At 37.0% G+C, this 21,207-nt stretch overlaps 2 protein-coding genes across 2 annotated transcripts in view; one reads left to right on the top strand and one right to left on the bottom strand.

The window, feature by feature from the left end:
• The window catches only part of POLR3F (RNA polymerase III subunit F), a 1,043,854-nt gene extending 1,027,948 nt beyond the window's left edge, over window positions 1-15,906 (bottom strand). Inside the window, exon 1 of the mRNA XM_044056984.1 lies at window positions 15,726-15,906. Coding sequence (XP_043912919.1) covers window positions 15,726-15,781 — 56 coding nt within the window. The 5' untranslated portion in view covers window positions 15,782-15,906. The remainder of the gene's footprint in view (window positions 1-15,725) is intronic.
• A 987-nt stretch (window positions 15,907-16,893) lies between these two features.
• DZANK1 (double zinc ribbon and ankyrin repeat domains 1) overlaps window positions 16,894-21,207 on the top strand; it is a 1,792,612-nt gene continuing 1,788,298 nt past the window's right edge. Inside the window, exon 1 of the mRNA XM_044056983.1 lies at window positions 16,894-17,070. The gene's annotated coding sequence lies outside the window, so the exon portion shown is untranslated. The remainder of the gene's footprint in view (window positions 17,071-21,207) is intronic.

Genomic DNA, 21,207 nt, shown 5'->3' with positions numbered 1-21,207 from the left:
CAATCTGAAAAAGAAACGAGGCCCTCCAAAGCAGACAAGCAAGCAACCTGCACACCTCCAAACACAAGCCAGAAAACACATAATTCACCTCAGCAGTGTGCCTCACGACAGCCCCTAAGGCAAAACACCATACCCAACACGCTAGTAATGGGAAACTAAGGCACACAGATGTTCCACTCACCAGGCTGAACAAGGAGAAGGTTACTGTCAGCTGCCTGTTGGGCGCTAGGATCCGTCACATAACACAGGCACTTAGGTCACTCCAGAACAAGTACAAGTATGACGCTGTCATTATACATGTTGGTGTGAATGATCTAAGACGTACCTCCCTGGACTACATGAAAAGAGACATTGAGGAGCTCTCTGATCATGTAGCCCAAGCTGGTATGACCCTGACCTTGAGCAGCATACTACCTTCACCTAGAATGATACCACAATACAAAGACAAAATGATCAATTTCAACAATTGGCTAAGTTTCTGGTGTCATTCTAAGGGGATCCAGTGTCTGTCTGCCTGAGATGACATGACAGACAAGCCTCACTGTTTCGCCAGAGATGGCTTGCACCTTTCACCACTAGGCTTTTGAATACTGGCCAAGGCTCTTGCCATCCCCATAGTGCCTTTTTTAGGCAAGGCTCAAAGGACAAACCAACCACCATATCAGCACAGGTAACCAAAAACTATGGGTAATGCTACTCAACTCCAGAAGTCTCAACCTCAAAATGCACGCACTCGAGGCACTCCTCAGTATGGAGAAAATCGATGTTTGTGCAGCGACGGAAACCTGGTTCAAGGCTCAAGAGAGCACCCCAGCACTACCAGGTTACAATTCATATCATACATTCCGGCCTCAGTTACCGGATCGCAGTACAAAGGGAGGAGGTGTATCCATATTCATCAAGGATAACCACATCTCCAGGTTAGTGGCGCAGCATGATGCCCAGAGATCATCCATGCGCAACTATCAGCAGGCAAAGCCACATTTCAAGTCGTAGCCTGTTATAGATCGCCCACCATGTCCCAAGATGCGCACTCAGCATTTCTTGAGGCATTGGAAAATATAAAGGTCCTACCCAACACCATAATTTTGGATGATTTCAACTACCCTGGTATAGACTGGGCGAACTACCAAAGTTCTAACTCCTATGCCCAGCGGTTCATAGAATTTATAAATTCAAATGCCCTGGAACAACTGGTATGTTTTTCCACTAGAGGGGACAACATATTGGATTTAGTCATCACAAATATGGGCGCCCATTGTACCACACCCGTTATCACTCCCTCTCTGGTCAGATCAGACCACAAACTGATAACCCTGGACATCCTCAGCCCTCCACCTCCCCCAGTCAAAGAAACCATCATAAAAAACCTTTCCAAAGCAAACTTCAAACTACTTGCATCAGAAGTGGAAAGCTTCACTACTCCCTTGCAGAAGGATAATGATATCCAGGATGCAGATTCCTATACCAAGACACTTTATATACATCTTTAGGATTGCATGGATCATGCTATCCCAAATAAAACCAAGACTCCTTCCTCAAGCAAGAAGAAACCAGTCTGGTGGACCCCGTCCATAAGCAAACTATACAATAAAAAGGAGAAGACTTGTACAAAAAAAGGCCAAATCTCAAGTAGAAAAATCATCCCTGATCAGCATTAGTAAGAAATTGAAGGCCCTCATCAAGTCAACTAAAGCCAGTTTCGAAAAGAAAGTTGCAAAGGATGCCAAGGATAACCATAAGGCCTTCTATGGTTACATCAAAACCTAAATGGCAACGCTCAGGTCTGTTCTGAGCTAGTACAAAATGGAACAAAATACACTGACCCCATTGACATTGCCAACATCTTGGCTGACAGGTTCAGTGCAAATCCCCCCCCCCCCCAACACCTACTTGGCCTATTACTATTCCAGGGGATTGTGTAACTCCAATTATTACGGATACATTGGTTAATAAGGCTCTATCTAAAGCTAAAAACACTGCCTCCATGGGACCAGACGGTGTCCCGAGCTGTGTCATACGAGAGCTCCAAAATGAATTAACCCTGCATCTGAATACCCTATTCAGTCTCAGCCTCTAAACAGGATACGTGCCCACAGAATGGCGCACAGCAACAGTGGTTCCACTGCACAAGGGTGGGCCCACAACTGACCCTAGGAACTACTAACCAATAAGCCTGACCAGTCTGATCTGTAAGGCAATGGAGCAAATCATTATGGAACTCATAAATGGAGAGATTGGAAGCCTCCAAACACTTGACCCCACACAGTTCGGCTTCGTCAAGGGCAGATCATGCCTCCTGAACCTGGTGGACTCTTTTGAGACAGTTACTCAGGCTATAGATAAGGGAAAGGAGGTACACATGGCTTACCTTGACCTTGCTAAAGCATTTGACACCATTCCCCATTCGGGTATTATTGATAAACTCACCAACCTGGGCATAAACTCTTACGTCACAAGATGGATCGCAAACTGGCTCTCAGACAGATCCCACAAAGTAAGAGTAGCAGGATCTATGTCCGAATCCAGACCAGTAACGAGCGGTATGCCTCAGGGCTCTGCCCTGGGCCCCTCCTGTTTGGCATATACTTCTCAGAAATACAGGCAAGCACTGAAGGGCTGTGGCTGACCAAGTCTGCGGACAACTGCAAACTGGGTGCTATAACAGAGTCTCTGGCCAACATGGATATCCTCCAGAAGGGCCTTAATGAGACTGATGCATGGTGTCAAGGCCATGGTCTCAAGCTAAATGCTAACAAATGCATAGAAATCCCCTTTGGAAAAAAACAGAGTACCCATGAACTATCACATAGGAGGTAACCCCCCTGAAATCTGAAGAAGTAATAAGGGATCTAGGGACCCAAGTAGATAGTCAGCTTTCCTTTGATAACCATGTTGCCAAGGTGGTTAGAAAATTCTTCTATGTGACCCATCTGATCACGAAAGGGTTCGCATCAAGATCTAAGGATGTAGTGGTGCCCCTCTACTCTTCCCTCACCAGACCCATTATTGAGTACAATGCACCAATTGGAATGTACCTGGCTAGGCATCTCCAGCAGCTGGAGAGACCACAGAGGTACCTCACTAAGAGGATTACTGACCTCAAACAGTTGCCCTATGCAGCATGATTGAAAAAACTAAGGTTTTTCTCTGTTGCATACCGCCTTCTCAGAGGCAATCTCTGTCTAACATGCAGAGTCATGTCCAACACTCTAGGGATATAAACCTCAGCACAACAATGAATAGAACATGCTGGAGGAATAGATTCCCTTCGCAAAGACTTCCCTTGCTATGGAACAAGGTCCCAATCTACATAAGACAGAGCCCCTCACTATCACTCTTCAAGAGGAACCCTGATGAGTGTATGGGTAACAGAAAGTTCACACCAGGGATCATACCAACAGCTCTACTAGATAGGGGCCAATGGTACTAGCTGCTAGATCAAGGGCTTAGGGAACTAACCAAAGGGGCGGTGAATACCACACATGTGGCCGGGCTAATATATGCCTTCGGGCAGATAGCCCAGTACCTACCTATGAACCTATAAAAAAAAAAGTTTTACAGTTATTTTCCCCTTTAGTGTCCTCCTAAACATTAATGACAGAGTGAGGTATTGGATTTACAGTCAACCAAGTTTAACAAAGTCAGACACCTTTTCCTGCAAATGTGATGGATGATTTAGTCTCCCATTTATTCAAGAATTTCAATGATGCTGGTCTTCTTCCTGATTATCTCCATTTCCCAAACACCAGACTCTTGTTCAAGTCCAAGTTCCTCATGACTTCTAGTCAACACCTGTGCTTTTTTGGTCTCTCAAGAGTTTTCCTTTTGAATATTGGAAAAAAAGTTTCAAGTGTAAAGTATATGAGCCTTATTGTCAGAAGAAAGAGAAACAGACTCTCCTATCTGCTTGCTGCCTCACTTTCTGTTGGAGAAGCTTTTTTTTCACCCAAAGCTGGTTCTGCATAAAAAATATCTTTGATTGTCCAAGAAAAAATACTAAAGAAGACAGCCGGACACAACAGCTTGAATTGCACACCTGCCTCCCTGACTGCTGGGATGAATTTGTTTTTCTTTTGCCTGGTGGACAGTGAATAACTATTTTCCGCAAACACTCTGTCTCCATATTTTTTAATAATTTTCCATTCTACTAGAGTTTTGTCAGGTACAATTCTTCCTGCTGGTATGACTGTATCTTTACTAATATAGATCTTGTCTGCTTTCTTGTGGCCAGTTTCGGAAGATAATCAATTAAATTATGTTTATTTGTGCTTTCTTAAAATTAATACAGTCTGTTCCTTCCAGTTTCTCTGGTACATCAGAAAATCTCTGCTTGTGCTCTCTTCTATCTCTGCTGTTTTTTGACTCAACTCTTCCTCAGAAGCCAAATTCTCAGCCAGACTTTTCTTCATTTCACACTCTGAATTTTGCAGTTTTTTAGTTCAAATGAACAGCTAGTTAAAGCTTCTTCTATTTTTCCAGCCTTTACTTATTTGAGTTGATATATTCCTTCAATGTTTCATTTATTTTAATCACCTTGGAGTACATCTGATTTATTTTTTCCTATATATTTCTGGAAGGCAGGTCTTATACCAAAAATTAAGCCTGAACTATTTTTTTTTTTGCTGAACAGCATGAGGCTTCTTCCCAGCCTGTGTTTTCTATTCATCTTTTCTGGTCGATTTTCTTTCAAGTTCAACAAGTTTCTTCTTTGTTGTCATCAGGGCAGTGCATTTATTAGCTAGTAACTGAATTTTACCTTAGCAAACAATTTTACTGTCCCCTATCCAAGCTGACATTTTTTTCTACCCCCTTTTTCTCAGTTTCTCTTTTCACACTGAGGAGAGTTGAAATTAAACTTTTGATCACTGTGGTGCACCAATCCTGGAAGTCCCTATAATGACCATTTTTCGATGGAATGAAAACTGGTTAGGAGGGTTTACTAAAGAAGTCAAAGAAGAATAATATAGTTTGCATAAACTTTGCAGTCTGTATTTAACAAGAGCTTCATGATGGCAGACATCTTTCAATGCAAGATCTCCATCAGATTTTAAAATTAGAATAGTTTTAGCAAAGAAACTGTGGCTCAGGAGTGCTAACCAGGTACAGAAAACAGTGCAATGTCAACAAAAGATGTGCAAGTACAGGAGGTGTATTTATTTATTATTACATCACATAATTTGAAAGAAATACCATAATCAAGATAAGGGGCTTTATTTACCAGAAACATACCTTATGAAGTGTACTTGTAGCAAATTTATTACTGTAAAATATGAAATTATATGATTAATGTCAGCTATTACTTCTTACACTTAGCAGTAAGCTAATGCAAAAACATTAATGCAAATCACCTTTTATGAAAAAATCTCCAGAGACTTATCCATTCTAAATACCTCAGTTTTATTTAATGTACTTAATTATTTACTTACTATTACAGCCATAAAATACTTACCAAAAATCTTGCATTTAATTTCAGATAAAACTTGGGTCTAATGAGTCAGAGATATGATAATTAAGGTACGATTCAAGTGCATCTGGGATATTTATTGGATTACTCTACTGAAATGTATAAAGTTAAGGAAAAATATAAAACATCCTACTTAGGTTCCTGTGTTTTAAATTTAAGTGTGTATACCAAGTACAAAATTTAAGTCTACTAAATTATATCTATTAAATGACTGAAGAAAATGAAATTCAAATAAAATCAAAGTCCACTCGCTTTCTCTTTATCCAACACTTCTAACACCTTCTAGCTACACAGGTCTTCTAGAAAAGGATATTAAATCTCACTAGTATTACAATAAAAAACTGCCCATGATGAACAATTCATATTAAAACCACTGATTAAAAACAAAGTTAATAAACAACAGACTCACAATTCACTTTGTTACATAGACCATACAGCAATATTTGATTATCTTTTATTATAAATTAAGACTCTTTAACATGTCAAAAGATGTTTAACATCAGTCACTTTTTTCTGCATTAACATTTATACACACCTGCCTTATTACAATTATATTTCAGACTTGTGATATCTATAGAAATATTTAGCTAAGGGGCTTTTAAAATTCATATTTCCATAATTTCTGCAATGTTCCTTTACTGCTTGGAAAAATAATCTTTTGGTCTCTCAAAAAAAAAAAAAAAAAACAATTGGACATTCCACTACATATTCCAATTATTATTGCACTATTTTTGTCCTAGGATTTCTTGTAACAGTTTCCTTATCTCACTGCTTTAACCATAAGCACTACAACTTACATTGTGAAAAATTGCATTCAAATCTGAAACTGTTTTTAAAATACTTTAAAAGTGAAGTTTAAAATAACTATAAATTAATATTTCTTAAATACTAGTACCTCAAGTAGGAGATATTAAATCTGTGTGGTTGGTACTGTTATTGTTTACTCAACATTTTAACACATTATGGACCAACGTTACTTAGAAGAACTTAATTCTGTACAACTATTATACTGCAGAACCAAAAATAGAGTCTTTCATATATTTCTTGATTGCCTACAGAGAGCATACTGAAAAGCATATGAAGTTAGTAGAGCATTCTACTCTCTAAGAAAAAAATAAAAATGTAGCTTTTATTCTAAAATCATCCTAATAACTACAGTTAAGTCTTGCCCTTAAGAGCATACTGAAAAGCATATGAAGTTAGTAGAGCATTCTACTCTCTAAGAAAAAAATAAAAATGTAGCTTTTATTCTAAAATCATCCTAATAACTACAGTTAAGTCTTGCCCTTAAGATCTCTCCATAGAGCAAGGATGCTATTAAACATTTTGGGAAGAGGACTATTTCCATGTAAAAAAGGCATACCATAGGACAGTTTTCAACAAACCTTAATAAATTTAGAATTCAACCTACCAGTTGTTAATCTATTTTTTTTATTTTTATCAATGTTATGTAATGAACGTTCTTTTATGTTTATCAATGCTTACTTTAATATACTGTTATATGACTATTTTTATTATTTAGCCAAAGACAGTTTGGCTTTGTTAGAATTCATTAATACTTAGGAAACAAATGGTAAATGTTTCCTATAATCTTTTAACCTTGAAAGGATGCTAGGTATTTTGTACTTGTATGAAATGTCTCGGACATAAGTCTACTGACAGTAAATACAAACCATGTCAAGACTGAAGCATGTGGAAGTTTTGCAGCAATATGCTAAATTTTCTTACATATTGGTAATTATTTTTTCTGCATGAGAAGAAGCTTATCCGTGCATTAAGTATGATGCTGAAAGGGTAGTAAAAAATTTGCTAAAGCAATGTATTCCTTGATTTGGGGTACCTCATACTGTTAATTCAGACAGAGATACCCATTTTACTGCTGAAATCATTAAGAAATTGTACTTTGTGTTTAAAATTTCTTTACAGTTACATTGACATTCACAGTCATATGGTTTTGTTGAAAGGTCTAACCAGAGTCAAAATTAGAATTAGCAAAATTTGTAGTGAGACAGGACTGAAATTGCCAGATGTTCTTCCTCTGGCTTTAATGAGTATGTGAGGAAGTGTAAATGGTACTCGTAAACTAAGCCCACATGAAATGCTTATGGGCCATTTCATGAGAATGCCACCTTCCCCACCAGTCAGAAACTGTGAACTGGTACTTACCAATGAAGCTTTGCTAGGCTATTTTTCAAAGTTTGTTTCTATTTTACAGACCTTTTACAACAGAGTTAAGGAGGCTGTCCCATCACCAGCCACAGTTCCTAGTCATGATTTACAACCAGGTGATTGGGTCTAAGTAAAGGTATTCCAACATAAATCTTCTTTGGAACCATGGTGGAAGGGACCTTCTCTCAATTCTCCTAACTACTTATACTACAGTAAAGTGTGCCAGAGTACCAAATTGGGTCCATGTTTCACATTGCAAGAAAACCTGCCTGATGTCTCCCAAGTCGACAGAAAATGGTGCCAAAACTCCTTCTATTGACATCACTGAGTCTCCTCCTGCTGTTTCTGACTGACGTGAGAGAAAACGTGTTTCTTAGAATGCGGCACCAATATGTCAATGACCTAAATGTTTCCAACTGCTGGTTGTGTGGATTTGTTGAGAAAGCTTTGAACTTTTTAGGAACCAATCTATTTTTTGAAATTTTAAGTTATAAAAAGGGTTAACATCCATGCATACAGTTGAATCTCTCTATTTTGAGATATTCCAGTACTATGATACTTTGCAATAAATAATGAGTTTGCATCCAGAATTTCTAATAGTCTGTGTTTTGAACTAATAGCTGCATGATATCTGCTAACAAGTGTTTCTTTTCAATTAGATGCAAACCCACTGTCATTCAAATTAATAGAAAAGTCAAAAAATATATCACCTTCACAAATTAATAAATAATTTATATAATAAATATATATTAACATTAAAAAGAGATATTGCTATTCATTTCAATAGACTTATCCAATAAAGTTTAGAAAAAATATAAACCAATATTTTATATCAATACATCCTTAGAATTTATATAAACACTTACTTAAGGGTTTTGCAGTCTACAGACAAATGATGCTTATCCTGAGGGGAAAAAAACAGTTCTTGTAAACGGGTCATGGGCAGACCAATATGTATTAATTAATTTTGCAGAATAACCCATTTTATGAGGGGTTTGGAATTTACTGAAGAAAACTGGCAAAGGAACTAAGGTACTGGGAGCAAATAATTAGAGAGGGAAAGGTAAAAGAATGGTAAGAGGCCAATAAACCATATGGACTGCAGACTATAGAAAGCAGAGTATAGGCAAAGAGAAAGGAGTCAGGGGATTCGTGAGTGAAAGACTGGCACTGGTAGAGTTTTTAGTAGAATCTAGAACAGAAGCTGCTGTTAAAAAAGGGATAATTAGTAGGACACATAAAATACTGCATGGTAACTACAGGAATCAGAGGATATTAGGATCACAGGGCGTTACTAGGCTAATGGCTCTACGGCCCTTACAAGCCTAGCCAAGTTCCACCCTTATTTCAATGATCAGCACAAATTGTCCCTGTCGAAGAGGGACACAGGTGGAACCCCGGGGTGAATTTACGGTTACCCATCCAATTATCCAGACTGTACTTGAAGAAAGGATTGGGAGGACAGATTGGATAAACAATTCACAAAGAAACAATGGAAGGATGCAAGTACAGCTCCCAAATATGCAACAAAGTTTAGAAGATTTAGGATCTTCGCTTGGAAGTGTTTGCATAGGTATTTTTATACCCCAAGCAGACTCCAAAGATTTATTCCTCAGGTAGATTGCAAATGGAAGTCTGATGGGGAAGAAAGAGTTAATTCGGAACATAATTTTAGGAGTGTAATGAGTTGGCAGACTTTAAGTTTCCTGCATACTACTCTGTCAGAAACACTGGGTGAGAAACTGGTGTAACTAAGGAAATTTTTTTTTTATTTGCAATACAGAATTGGAACTGCACAGACAATTCTGGTGGCTGACAAAAATGCAATGACTACAAAATGGAAATCAAATTCTAAACCAACCATACCACTAGTAGTGAATACAGTAACAAAGCTAAAATAATTGAAAGTGGGATCTTTTAGAAAGGATAGGAGCAAACTGCACAGAAAAATGGGAATTATGGAAATAATACATGCAGAATAATGTTTTAGAGAAGGAATGAAGTTTAAGGGAATGCAGGAATTGAATAAGCAATGTATGTTAGGTGGAGAATGACTGTATACATTATATAAGATGTTCAATGTTTTCAACTGAAAATGTCAATATGTTTTGTTTTTATTTATATAAATGTATGCTAGTCTATGTCATTAGTGATAATCCAAAATTTTGTTCAATTTTGTCATAAGTGATGGTCCAAAAAAGTGTTTCTTATTTAAACAAAAGAAAAAATATTTTATGAGACAGTTTAAACCACTAATATTATATGGTCTTTATTTATCTCAAACTCATACCACAAGAGGGATACCCCCATAAGCCTTATTTCCCCCAAAAATGAAAATAATGAGTTTCCAGAACATAACATGAGCATAAATATAGAATAATGAAGACAGCAAATTACTTTTAACAAAACTGAGCCCACTGATTTTGGAATATACTGGAAAAAGAAAAACAACAGAAAAAAGGGGTCTGCGTTCAATACTGATAATTTCCCAAAGCATGGAACAGGAAATACAGCTTAATGAAGCAATGTTCATATCACATAGTTTTTGTCCAGCTTCTTTAAAAGTGAAGGGTAGAATCAGATCCTTCTATATTACTTGCAAGGTAAACAAGGAATTCCTTTTTGCAGGAATAGTTTTGAACTATAGAGGAAGCTTCCTTTCTTCAGTTGTTTGTATACAAAGATCCTAAAACACTGATACAGTTGCTTCATGTGTCCTCCTTCTCTGTTGTGTCTGTGTTATATTTAGAGTCACTGGCAAAGAAAATAAGGGATGCAAACATTCAAGGATATATGGCAATCAAGAAAAGTTATCTTTATCTGCTGACATTATTATTCTGTACATGATAAAACCAGAAAAGGACACCTCGGTGTTGTGGAACATTCTGAGACAGTTTCATGTCTTTTCGGGATATAAAATGAATGAAGAAAAAACAAAGGGTAGAGCTGTAAACCATGTACTCACACATGAATTGGTTGAGCAATACCCACACTTATGGGGACATAATAAAATTAAGGAAGCTACTGCACGTCAGAGCAAAATCCCATGAAGGGAAGACATCTCTGATCAACATTAGCAGAAAACTACGTTCTCTCATAAAAACATCCAAGGCCAACTTTGAGAGAAAAATTGCTAAGGACACTAAAGATAACCACAAAGCCTTCTTCAGCTATGTTAGAAACCTGGGCGGAAACCCTCAGATATGCTCAGAGTTGGTTCACAATAATAAAAAATACACTGAACCCACAGATATTGCCAACATTCTGGCTGACAGGTTCAGTGCAAATTTCTCCCCTCCTTCACCCCCAAAAGAAGAAATACTTATCCCAGCTGAATGTAATCTCCCTGTCATCTCAGATGTCCAAGTGAGAACCGCCCTAAACAAAGCAAAAAACACAGCATCAATGGGACCTATAATATCAGGTTCACAATCTAAGACTTTTAAGATAGGGGTAACCATAGACGAATGGACGAAACATGTCTATCAAAGGGTTAATCATTTAACTAAGGATTCCTGGGATTTTCTGGGAAAACTTACATCAGACTTATGGAGAAAGGACGTAATTTTCCTTACTATTGATGTAATAGACCTGTTTTCTAGTATCCCTAGGGACACTGGCCTTGAATATTTTCACAACAGTTTACGTAAGTTTTCTACTTTAAGTAATGACAGGGTTAATTTAACTGTTGACATGATGGGGTTAGTCCTTGATCACAATTACTTACAATTTCAAGGAGAACTGTTTAGGCAAACTAAGGGAGTAGCCATGGGTGCATCTTGCGCCCCGATTTATGCTAACATGGTTATGTTGGAATGGGAAACGGAGTTTGTTTTTAAAAGTGAATTTTATAGTAAAATAATGCTGTACACTAGATTTTTAGATGATTTGTTTATATTGTGGAATGGTCCAATTGATGAGATTACTGAATTTATAGAATATATTAACAATACTACAGAATTCTTGAAATTCACACACTGTGTTAACAAAGTGGGAATTCCATACTTGGATACCTACATTTGTAACACTATCTGAACTATGACAGCAACCATCCCCCTCACATTTTTAGTAATGTATTTAAAGGGCAGTGCATCCGTGCTGCCCGTATGTCTTCAGTAAAGGAAGTCATGGAAACAGAACTGGCAGGAATACACGGAATGTTTATGAACCGAGGTTATCTGAAGGACATGCTAGATAACATTATTCAATATGTTAAAGGAGAATGGGGCAAAAAATACTTGCCTCTTTTAGGTGTCCCATTCATTAACACAAATAGAACAGAAGGGTTATCCGACAAGTATGTGTGTGTGATTAGATTCAACCCTTATTCAAATTTAGTTAAGGAAATTTTAAGTATTGGGACATACTTATGCTAACTGAGAATGAGGGTAGACGAGTGGATAACCATCCCAAAATAGTATACAAAACTGCACAGAATTTGAAGCATTTGTTTGAACATGGAAGGGTTAACAGGAAACCAAATAGAGGTACCTTTAGATGTGGAATGTGTAAGCAATGTAATTTTATAAACACTAGTAAGATTATAAAACTAGACAATGTTATGAAAACACACATCAAAGGTCGCATAGGGAACTGTAACACACAAAGAGTGGTCTACCTTGCTACCTGTATATCCTGTTCGGCTTACTACATTGGGAAAACCGAAAGAAAGTTCAAAACCAGGATATACGAACATTTATATAAGATTAAAAAGCAAGATAAGAACAATGCATTGAGTAGACACATTTCTGACAAAGGAAAATCACACAGTTTTAGGTTTGCTATCATAGACCAAATCGAAACGTGTAGTAGCGAAGGTAACTGGAAGATAAGACTATCAGCTCTTGAAAGTAGATGGCAGATATTCTGTGACGCAACAACTAGTCCAGGGTTAAATGACTTTATAAGTATAAAACCATTCCTACAGTTGGACATGTGAATACAGCATTATTATTAGTTAGACGATCTACGTAGTATTAGAACGTCATCTTAGCAAACAGCTTTGACTGTCTCACATTCATACATACTCACACACACATTTTTGAAGCTAATTAACTAAAACTATAATAACACTTATATATTTTTAATATATTTATTGTATATTTATTATAGATATTAACATTTTTAACATTTTTAATAATTTTTAACATCATTAGAGATAGTATAGTATACGTATGAAACTACCCTTCCATTCACATCTTTATTTGGAGATTATGGACTCCTTTCTTAGCACATACACATTAATGTAGTTACATATTTAAATACCATTGATACACAACCAGCATACCAGCAGGTTTTGTATTAAGTTTGGTTATATTTTACATCTCATCCCCTTTTACTATGTTTGAACTATTAGGTGTAGGTACTCTGCCTACATGTGTCACTGTAGCCCCATACAATCTACTCTACAACATCTACTTTACAACATCATTAATTACTATAATTGTTTCCCACATTCGTATTTTTATATTATTTAATAATATTCAACATTTAAGATATATTGGCACTATTCATAGTGAGTGTTTATTAATTATCTACTTGGACTTTTATACACATATAAGTGCATTTACATCATTACATTATTACATTTTAACTAGTTCAGAAGGGCAGTCTATTGGTAGACGACATAAATGGTCAGGTAGTGACATTTGCACAGTGTTGGTTTACATATTTCTTACACACATTTCTTATATACATTTCCATACATTTTTTACAATTTTTTATAATTTTATAATTATTAAATTTTTTAAAATCTTGTGTGGGTACACTTTATACATTGCACGCTTGATGATTGAATGGTTCGTACTTACAACTGCTATAGGAACCACTGTAATGTTATGCATTGTGTAGTACCAAGATTTTGAACATTAGCATATGTATTTAGGATGTATAATAGTATGTATTGGTATAGGAGTGTTTGCTCTTTAAGAAGCAATTGATGTTGGCGCCAAAATTTATTTAAATATGATAGGAGTGCTTACAATCATGGTTCTGAGGAAGTCTGATGATATTCAGACGAAAGCGCTTAACCACTTGTTGCTGCTTTTATATTTGGTGTACAGTTGTGTTTCAAAAATAAAACGGAGGACTATTTTACTTTTGGTGTCTGAGCTTTTTGGATGCGTGGTGCTGACGACATCTCTGGATATTAGACTTTTGGTATCAATGGGACCTGACGGTATCCCGGGTTGCATGTTACGTGAACTCCAGGAGGAGCTAAACCCACACATAAAAATGCTATTTAACCTTAGCCTTACTTCGGGATATGTACCTGAACAATGGCGTACAGCAACAGTGGTCCCACTCCACAAGGGGGGTGCCTCTACAGACCCTGGAAACTACCGCCCCATAAGCTTAACCAGCCTGGTCTGCAAAGCTATGGAAAGAATCATTGTGTAACTCATAAACAGAGACATAGGGGACCTACAGACACTTGACCCCACCCAGTATGGCTTTGTAAAGGGCAGATCCTGCCTTTTAAACCTGGTTACTTTTTCGAAACAGTCACTAGAGCCATTGACGAGGGCAAAGCAGTCCATACAGCATACGTGGACTTGGCTAAAGCCTTCGACACAATACCCCACTAAGGCATCATAGATAAGCTCAACAGCTTAAAAGTAAACCCTTATGTCACTAGATGGGTTGCAAACTGGCTAAAGGACAGAACCCATAAAGTTAAAATCGCTGGAGCAATGTCAGACTCAAAGCCAGTCACAAGTGGTGTCCCACAGGGATCTGTCCTGGGACCCCTCTTGTTCGGCATTTATTTCTCAGATGTTAAAGCAAACATGGGAGGACTGTGGCTGACAAAGTTCGCAGATGACTGCAAACTAGGCGCCATAGTCGATACACCAGCAGACACACACATCCTACAAAAAGGCCTCACAGAAACGGACAACTGGTGCCGGAGTCACGGTCTTAAACTAAATGCCAAAAATGTATAGTCATCCCCTTTGGGAAAAACAAAGTACCCACAAATTATCACATAGACAGCAACCCACTGAGTACGGAAAAAGTAATCAGAGACCTAGGGACCCAAGTCGACAGCGACCTCTCATTTGATACCTACGTTGTCAAAGTGGTTAGAAAAACATTCTACCTTGCACACCTCTTCATGAAGGGATTCACATCCAGATCCAAGGATGTCATTGTACCCCTATATTCCTCCCTCATCAGACCCATGATTGAGTACAATGCCCCATTTGGTATGTACCTCACCCAGCATTTGCAACAGCTGGAGAGACCACAAAAGTACCTCACCAAGAGGATCAAGGGTCTCCAACATATGTCTTATTCTGCCAGACTAAAGAAACTTCAGCTCTATTCAGTAGCATACTGCCTGCTCAGAGGTGATCTCTGCCTCACGTACAAGGCCATGTCCAATCAGGATCTGATGGACATGCTCCACCTCAAAAAATCCAAGTCCATCAGGACCACGAGAGCTAAAGACTTAAACATTGGCACAAGTATGAATAGGACATGCTGGAGGGATAGATTCATAACCCAGAGGCTTCCCATGCTTTGGAACAAGATCCCAGTTCATATTAGGCAGAGCCCCTCACTGACTCTCTTCAAGAGAAATCTTGACGAGTGGATGGGAGATCGTAAGTTTACCCCAGGGGTCACATCTGTGTCACTGCTAGACAGGGGGACAGTAAACTAATTCTATTATATAAGGGGACCTTCATTGTGTCAGTACTAGACAGAGGCACAATATTCTAAATTTATTCTGTACATTTTTTTGTACCATTTCATGGGGTGGCAAAAGCCACATCACTATGGCTAAGCTTACAAATTCCCCAGGGCAGATAGCCTAGTACTATACTATGCAACTAAGTATTCAGGAATATAGGTTAAAAATGATTCTGTTGTGGCAGCTAAGGATATTTGGGAAGATACTAAATAAAAGATAATTTGTCGCTCTAGAGACTATGTCAGCTGTCAGACACATTCCTTTGTCTTTTACCATCAAGTTCCGAACATAAAAAGCCAGTTCAAAAACTAAAAACCTCAGAATGCGGGGCTTTTATCTTATAGTGTTTACATAACAGCATGCACGAAAAAAACGTCTTAATCAATATTTGCATACCTCGCTTCTAGCTCTACTGGGTCAGCTGATTCTTGTTTCACCTTAACATCTGCCATAACAACGTTTATAATTTACCAATATAGCTGCTATAATACAGACAATATTTACTATGGAGAATACTATCTGGAACCACACGGTTGCGAACTCCACTAATAAACACAAAAGATGCACGCCGATTTGCTGGTATTGGGCTTACGCAGTACGAGGTCGCAGTCGGTACGTCCAACGAGGTGCCTGATCAAATGTTAGTAGGCTTCTCTCTCGTTAATTTGTTTAGGGGCGGGATGTTACAGAACTTAAAAATGACGATATGCAGGTTATTCCGAATCCGCAGCTGTTGTCAAGTAATCCACTACAAAAATTATCGCGCATTTTCTGCTTTTTCAGCAAGGGTTGCCACCTTTTCAAATACCCAAAGTGGGACATTTTTTTGTAGAAATGTGAGATTTTGCAAACAAAACATACCTACGGCCAGTATAAAGGACAAAAGTTCAATGTTTTGCCAAAACAAAAGCTTATTTCTGTAACATTTGAGTTGCTTATGCATCATATTTATGTGTTCCAGATACAAAATAACTGTTTTATGCAACTAGTAAAGAAAACGTAAGAAATATATTTTGTCTTAAAATCTCAAGACATTTGCCATTTTTTTTTCGCAGGACACAACTTCCCAAAGTGGGACTGTCCCTCTCAAAGAAGGGCAGGTGGTAACCCTATTTTCAGCTGTTGTACTGTCGCGTATCATAGTATGTTTAAACTGTTATAATTTCTTGTGATATTTCAATGTAATTTTGGAAAGTAAATATCAGGACAGTTTGCCATGCTTGTTTTTATCCACGCGTTGTGGCGACCAGACTCATCACTGTTTTGCACAAACATAAAAAAGCACTGCAGTTTATACAACTAGTGAAAAAAAATAAAACCTGCTAGTCATATTTCCCCGAGAAGACACGCACATTAGGCTGTTCTACATGAAAAAGAGAACTATAATTTACTTAATATTCACTTTATTGTGTATCGAATAAGCTTTTGAACAGAAAATGCTTACAGCCATGTGAGGTTCCGTAAAAGACTACCCTTATAATTAAATATTAATGACAACTGCAGGCAATTATTTTACGAGGCTGTTAAAGGGCTCACCAACATCATTCCTTGGGTTGCTAGGCAAGACACTGACCAATAGACGGTAGTATTGTAAGCTGGCTAGCTCCCGGGAAAAGCGTCGCTGGTTACAGTAGTAGGCTGGCGTTGGATACTATAGCACAGTTATCTGTGTTGAGAGCGTTGATTGTGTACTGTCTAAAACAAGCTAAATCTAGAATTTATGCAACCGGTATCTTCTGAGGTATGAAAGTTTGTGTTTATTTCACTTGTTTGTTTTTATAATCAATGGGTTATAGCGATGGCTTGTAATCTTTCTAAATGTACAGCAGAATGATTTTAGTAACTACACAGCAGAGAAAACGATGTGCTGAAATTAAAATAATGCGTTTTATGTGTGCAGCCTGGTTGAGTTTTATTTGTATAAAAAGTTAGCATGGTATTTTCATTTTAAGGTGATAAAATTACTTGTATTTTCATTTTTCAGTATTTAACGGATCTAAAGGTATTTCAAAGTATCACGCTGTTTGAGCGTTTGTAGTATAATGTATATTTTCACCATTTGCTTTATTGATCGTATGTGTTTTACGTTAGGGGTTCATAGAAAATACTTAGTTTATTTATTTGCTGATTTCTTGTTTAACAGGGCAGCATTGCTATCAACCTTCATATTGGTATGTTACTGATTTTTGATGACTGTTACACAAAACTGTATTCATAGTTTATTGCAGTCTTAACATGTTCTTAAGTTAATGACATTTATGCTACAATAGTATGTTATGATATTATAAGTTAATACTCCACCATGAAATGACTGCTGCTTCAGTAACTATCTACCTTTTAAATGGACCTGCAGATACCTCTCAACTCTCCCTGATTTTGACTCAAATTTTAGCTCTGTCCCTCTTAATCCTTCCTAAAACTACTAATTTTTGGAGGAAAGTTGGTGAATTACACTTAATGAATAATGGCAATTATTAAAAGTTATAGACTTTTTTATTTCAGAAAATGTATATTGATTCAAATGTTCTGATTATGTCAATGTCTCAAGTTAATACCATTAATATTTTAAAAGTGACCCTGATTGTCCTTGATTTGATGTCACTTTAATAATGACAATCATCTTGAGCTAGAGAGTTCTTTCATATCGCACACTTATAGTTATGGCCAGTTTAGAGTGGCCAATCCACCTAATCAATGTCTTTGGAATGTGGAAGGAAACCAGAGCACACAGAGGAAATACAAGCACAGGGAAAACATCCAGATTCTAAAAAGAAGGCACCTCAGTTGAGAATCAAACCAGGGCATTTCTTGTTGTGAGGTTACAACACTATCAGCTGTGTCACTGTGCCACCCTCATTATGTAAAATTTCATAAAACCCAAGTTAAGCACACACTTTTATCTTTCCTCTGACCTGAAATTGGCAATCAAAATATACAATGCCATTCTTAAAGTTTAAGATGTATGACCACAGAGAAATTTTTCATGTGCTGGTAAGAACACATATGCAGTGTTTCACCAATTTTCTCCTTGCATAATGATTCTTTATTTCTTTTTCTTTCTTTCTTCCTTCCAACTAGTGCAACCTTACCTTCATCTCCGTATCCTCTTAGGTTTTAATTTCTCCAAGTCATTTGGGCTTCTAATACCATGAAGGGAATGGATTCCATTCCTAAGTCAGGGTAGGATTTGAGTTCATGAAATTAGTATTGTCTCAGACTTTGAGGTTAGCTTGAGTGCACTGTTCTCATCAGCACCTGCAGTGTGTCCAGAATTGCCTCCTCCTGTAATTCAGTAAGGGTTGCATGTTGGTAACACATCTAAAAATGGTTGTAAATTCTTTTCTTATTGCATCCATTGTCCCTACTACTATTGGAACTGTTTGGGTATCTTTCTTCCACAATGCTCTCATTTATGCCTGCAAATCTTGATATGTTATGACTTTGTGTGTCTCTCTCTAGGTCAAACGCTATAATCACAGAGTATAACAATTTCAATAATCAATGCTACTTTTTTTTTCTTTCATGGGTATCTAGTTTTCTTAGATCTATTTTTTTAGCTGTTTGTAATGGGTGATCCCATATGATATACACTTATTTATGCTCTATAATGCTTTGTGATTAATGTTTCCAATGCTTCTTAGCTGTTTCTATACTGTAGTGTTTGCATAATCCCCAGTGCAACAGTCTTGGCCCTCTGCCATGAGTGTATCACACTTGGGCAACAAGATGTGCGACTGTTTCCATTTTTTTAACAGAACCTGCATTTGTCTGTTTCTCCCACATTTTAAATGGATTTTGTTTTTGTAAACCAACATGCACATAATCCCCTGTCCCGGATCTCCATTAATGACTTCTCATCCTTTGGTTTCAGTTCACCTCTCCACAACCAATTCTGCATCAAATTTTGGTTAACATGAGATTACTCCAGGAGTTCTCTGGGCTTGCCACTAGATTTATGGATTTTCTGCATTTCTTTTCTTTTCATCTGGCCTTTCTCCCTGTATTCTTCTTTTTTTTTCTTTTTTTTTTTTTTTTTTTTTGTTTGTTTGTTTAGCATATTTAGTTGCTGTCTGATTTTTGTCTACTAGTTTGATTTCCATTTCTGCTTGACACAGCAATGATTTTGCTACAGTAAGCAAATATGTCATCTTAGACTTCTCCTCATGTTTTAACATTTTAACTATGTTTGTATCTGATGATGTCAGCAAATATTTATGCACCCCCCCCCCAACTGTAGATTTACACATGTTATCAATTTTGAGGAGGACCATATCTCCTTCAGGACGAATAATATATAATCTTGGTATACACTGATTACATATCATTTGATAAGCATGAAGCATTTTTCTTGTTTTTATGTCTAATTGAGCCAGTGATTTTTGGGGTCAGTCATTCACCCTAAAGCCGTAAGTTAGAACGGGAAAAGGAAATTAATAAATAACTTGGAATTTATTCCTAGATATCAATGCAGTTTTCAGTATCAGTTTTAATCTTCCGAAGTGTTCCTTTCTGCACTTACTTGCGTTTTTCATGTTTTTATTGTTGAGCCTTCAACTACACCCAAATATTTACATGCTTCCTCCTACTTAAGTTCTTATACCGCATTCATGTCCCAGTTTGATATGTTCTTGCTGCTGCAGCTTTCATGTTTTAAATGTCCCTGTTACACATAGTAGATGAAAAAATCTTTAAACAAGGTTGTTTTCTATGAGCCAAATTGTAACCATAGCCTAAGTTGTTAAGTAAATACCTTAACAGGTTAAGGGCAAGACAAAACGGCAGTAAAGACAAAGAATTATCCTAGGATATCTCCCTTTGAATTTTTATCCATGGGATAATGATTTGCCTTTTGTCTTGGCTTAACTGCAAAGTGGCTTCGCACTGTTTCATGGTCATTAATGTAATTCGCCAATGTAGGATGTATCTTTTACATCTGTAAGCATTTCTTTATTCAGGAATGTGGAATGCTGTCAAATGGTTTGTTATAATCTATCCATGCCATACTTAGTCTTCCCTTTCTTACAGTTCTTTGTTATAGCTTTATTTAGCAACAAACCATTCTTTGTTTCATATGAGTTTTTCTTTTTTTGCCCATTTTTTTATTGCTATAACTGTGTTTTTTCTAAATAACTATAAACTCTGCCAGCATCAATTCCAGTATATAGTTTGTATGTTGTTGGAAGCCAATTTGCTGGCCTGTAGCTATTAGGATGGCTTACAGGTTCACTCTTGAGGAGGAGTATCATTTTTCTTGTTTGTTAACTAGGTTGTATTTGTTTGGGAAGTGAATATTAAATAATTCTTACTCCGAGTAAATATTTGTGTAAAGATGTTAATTCTTTTAGCCAGAATTTACTGTGTCTGGCATGGGGTCCAGTTAAGAGCTTTTTTTAATTTTGTCTCAATTTCTCTGGCTGTTGCTTCACCCTATTTCATATCCTCTCCATTAGAGCTCCTTAGTGTTTCTTCTAAATCTTCTATCCATTCAGCATATTTACTATGTTCAGCAGCCTCTTTATAATTACTTCTCCAAATTGTGCCGTTTTTTTTTTATTATTTTTGGTGATGGTTCTATTCCTTTTGCTTTGCTTCCCAGTTCTCTATAAATCTTTTTGGGTCATCCATAAATTGCTTATTTTGTGCTTCTCCTTTATATTTATATAATCTGCATAATTTCTACATTTTTCTATATGCATTGTTATTTTTCATCATTGGCAATAGTATATGATAAATCTTAATCTGTTTTGATAGTGTGTATTGTTTTTATCATATCTACCTTTGTAAGTATTTGTGATGATCTGTTTTAACAGTGATACTTCTTGCCTTAATTGCTTTATAGTTTCCACTATTCAATGCTTCCATTGTGGCATTTTCTTGT

Source organism: Protopterus annectens, chromosome 1.part2, assembly GCF_019279795.1.
Source record: "Protopterus annectens isolate FY-2018-M chromosome 1.part2, PAN1.0, whole genome shotgun sequence".
NCBI classification, from domain to species: Eukaryota; Metazoa; Chordata; order Ceratodontiformes; family Protopteridae; genus Protopterus; species Protopterus annectens.
This window is presented reverse-complemented; position numbering and strand designations above follow the sequence as displayed.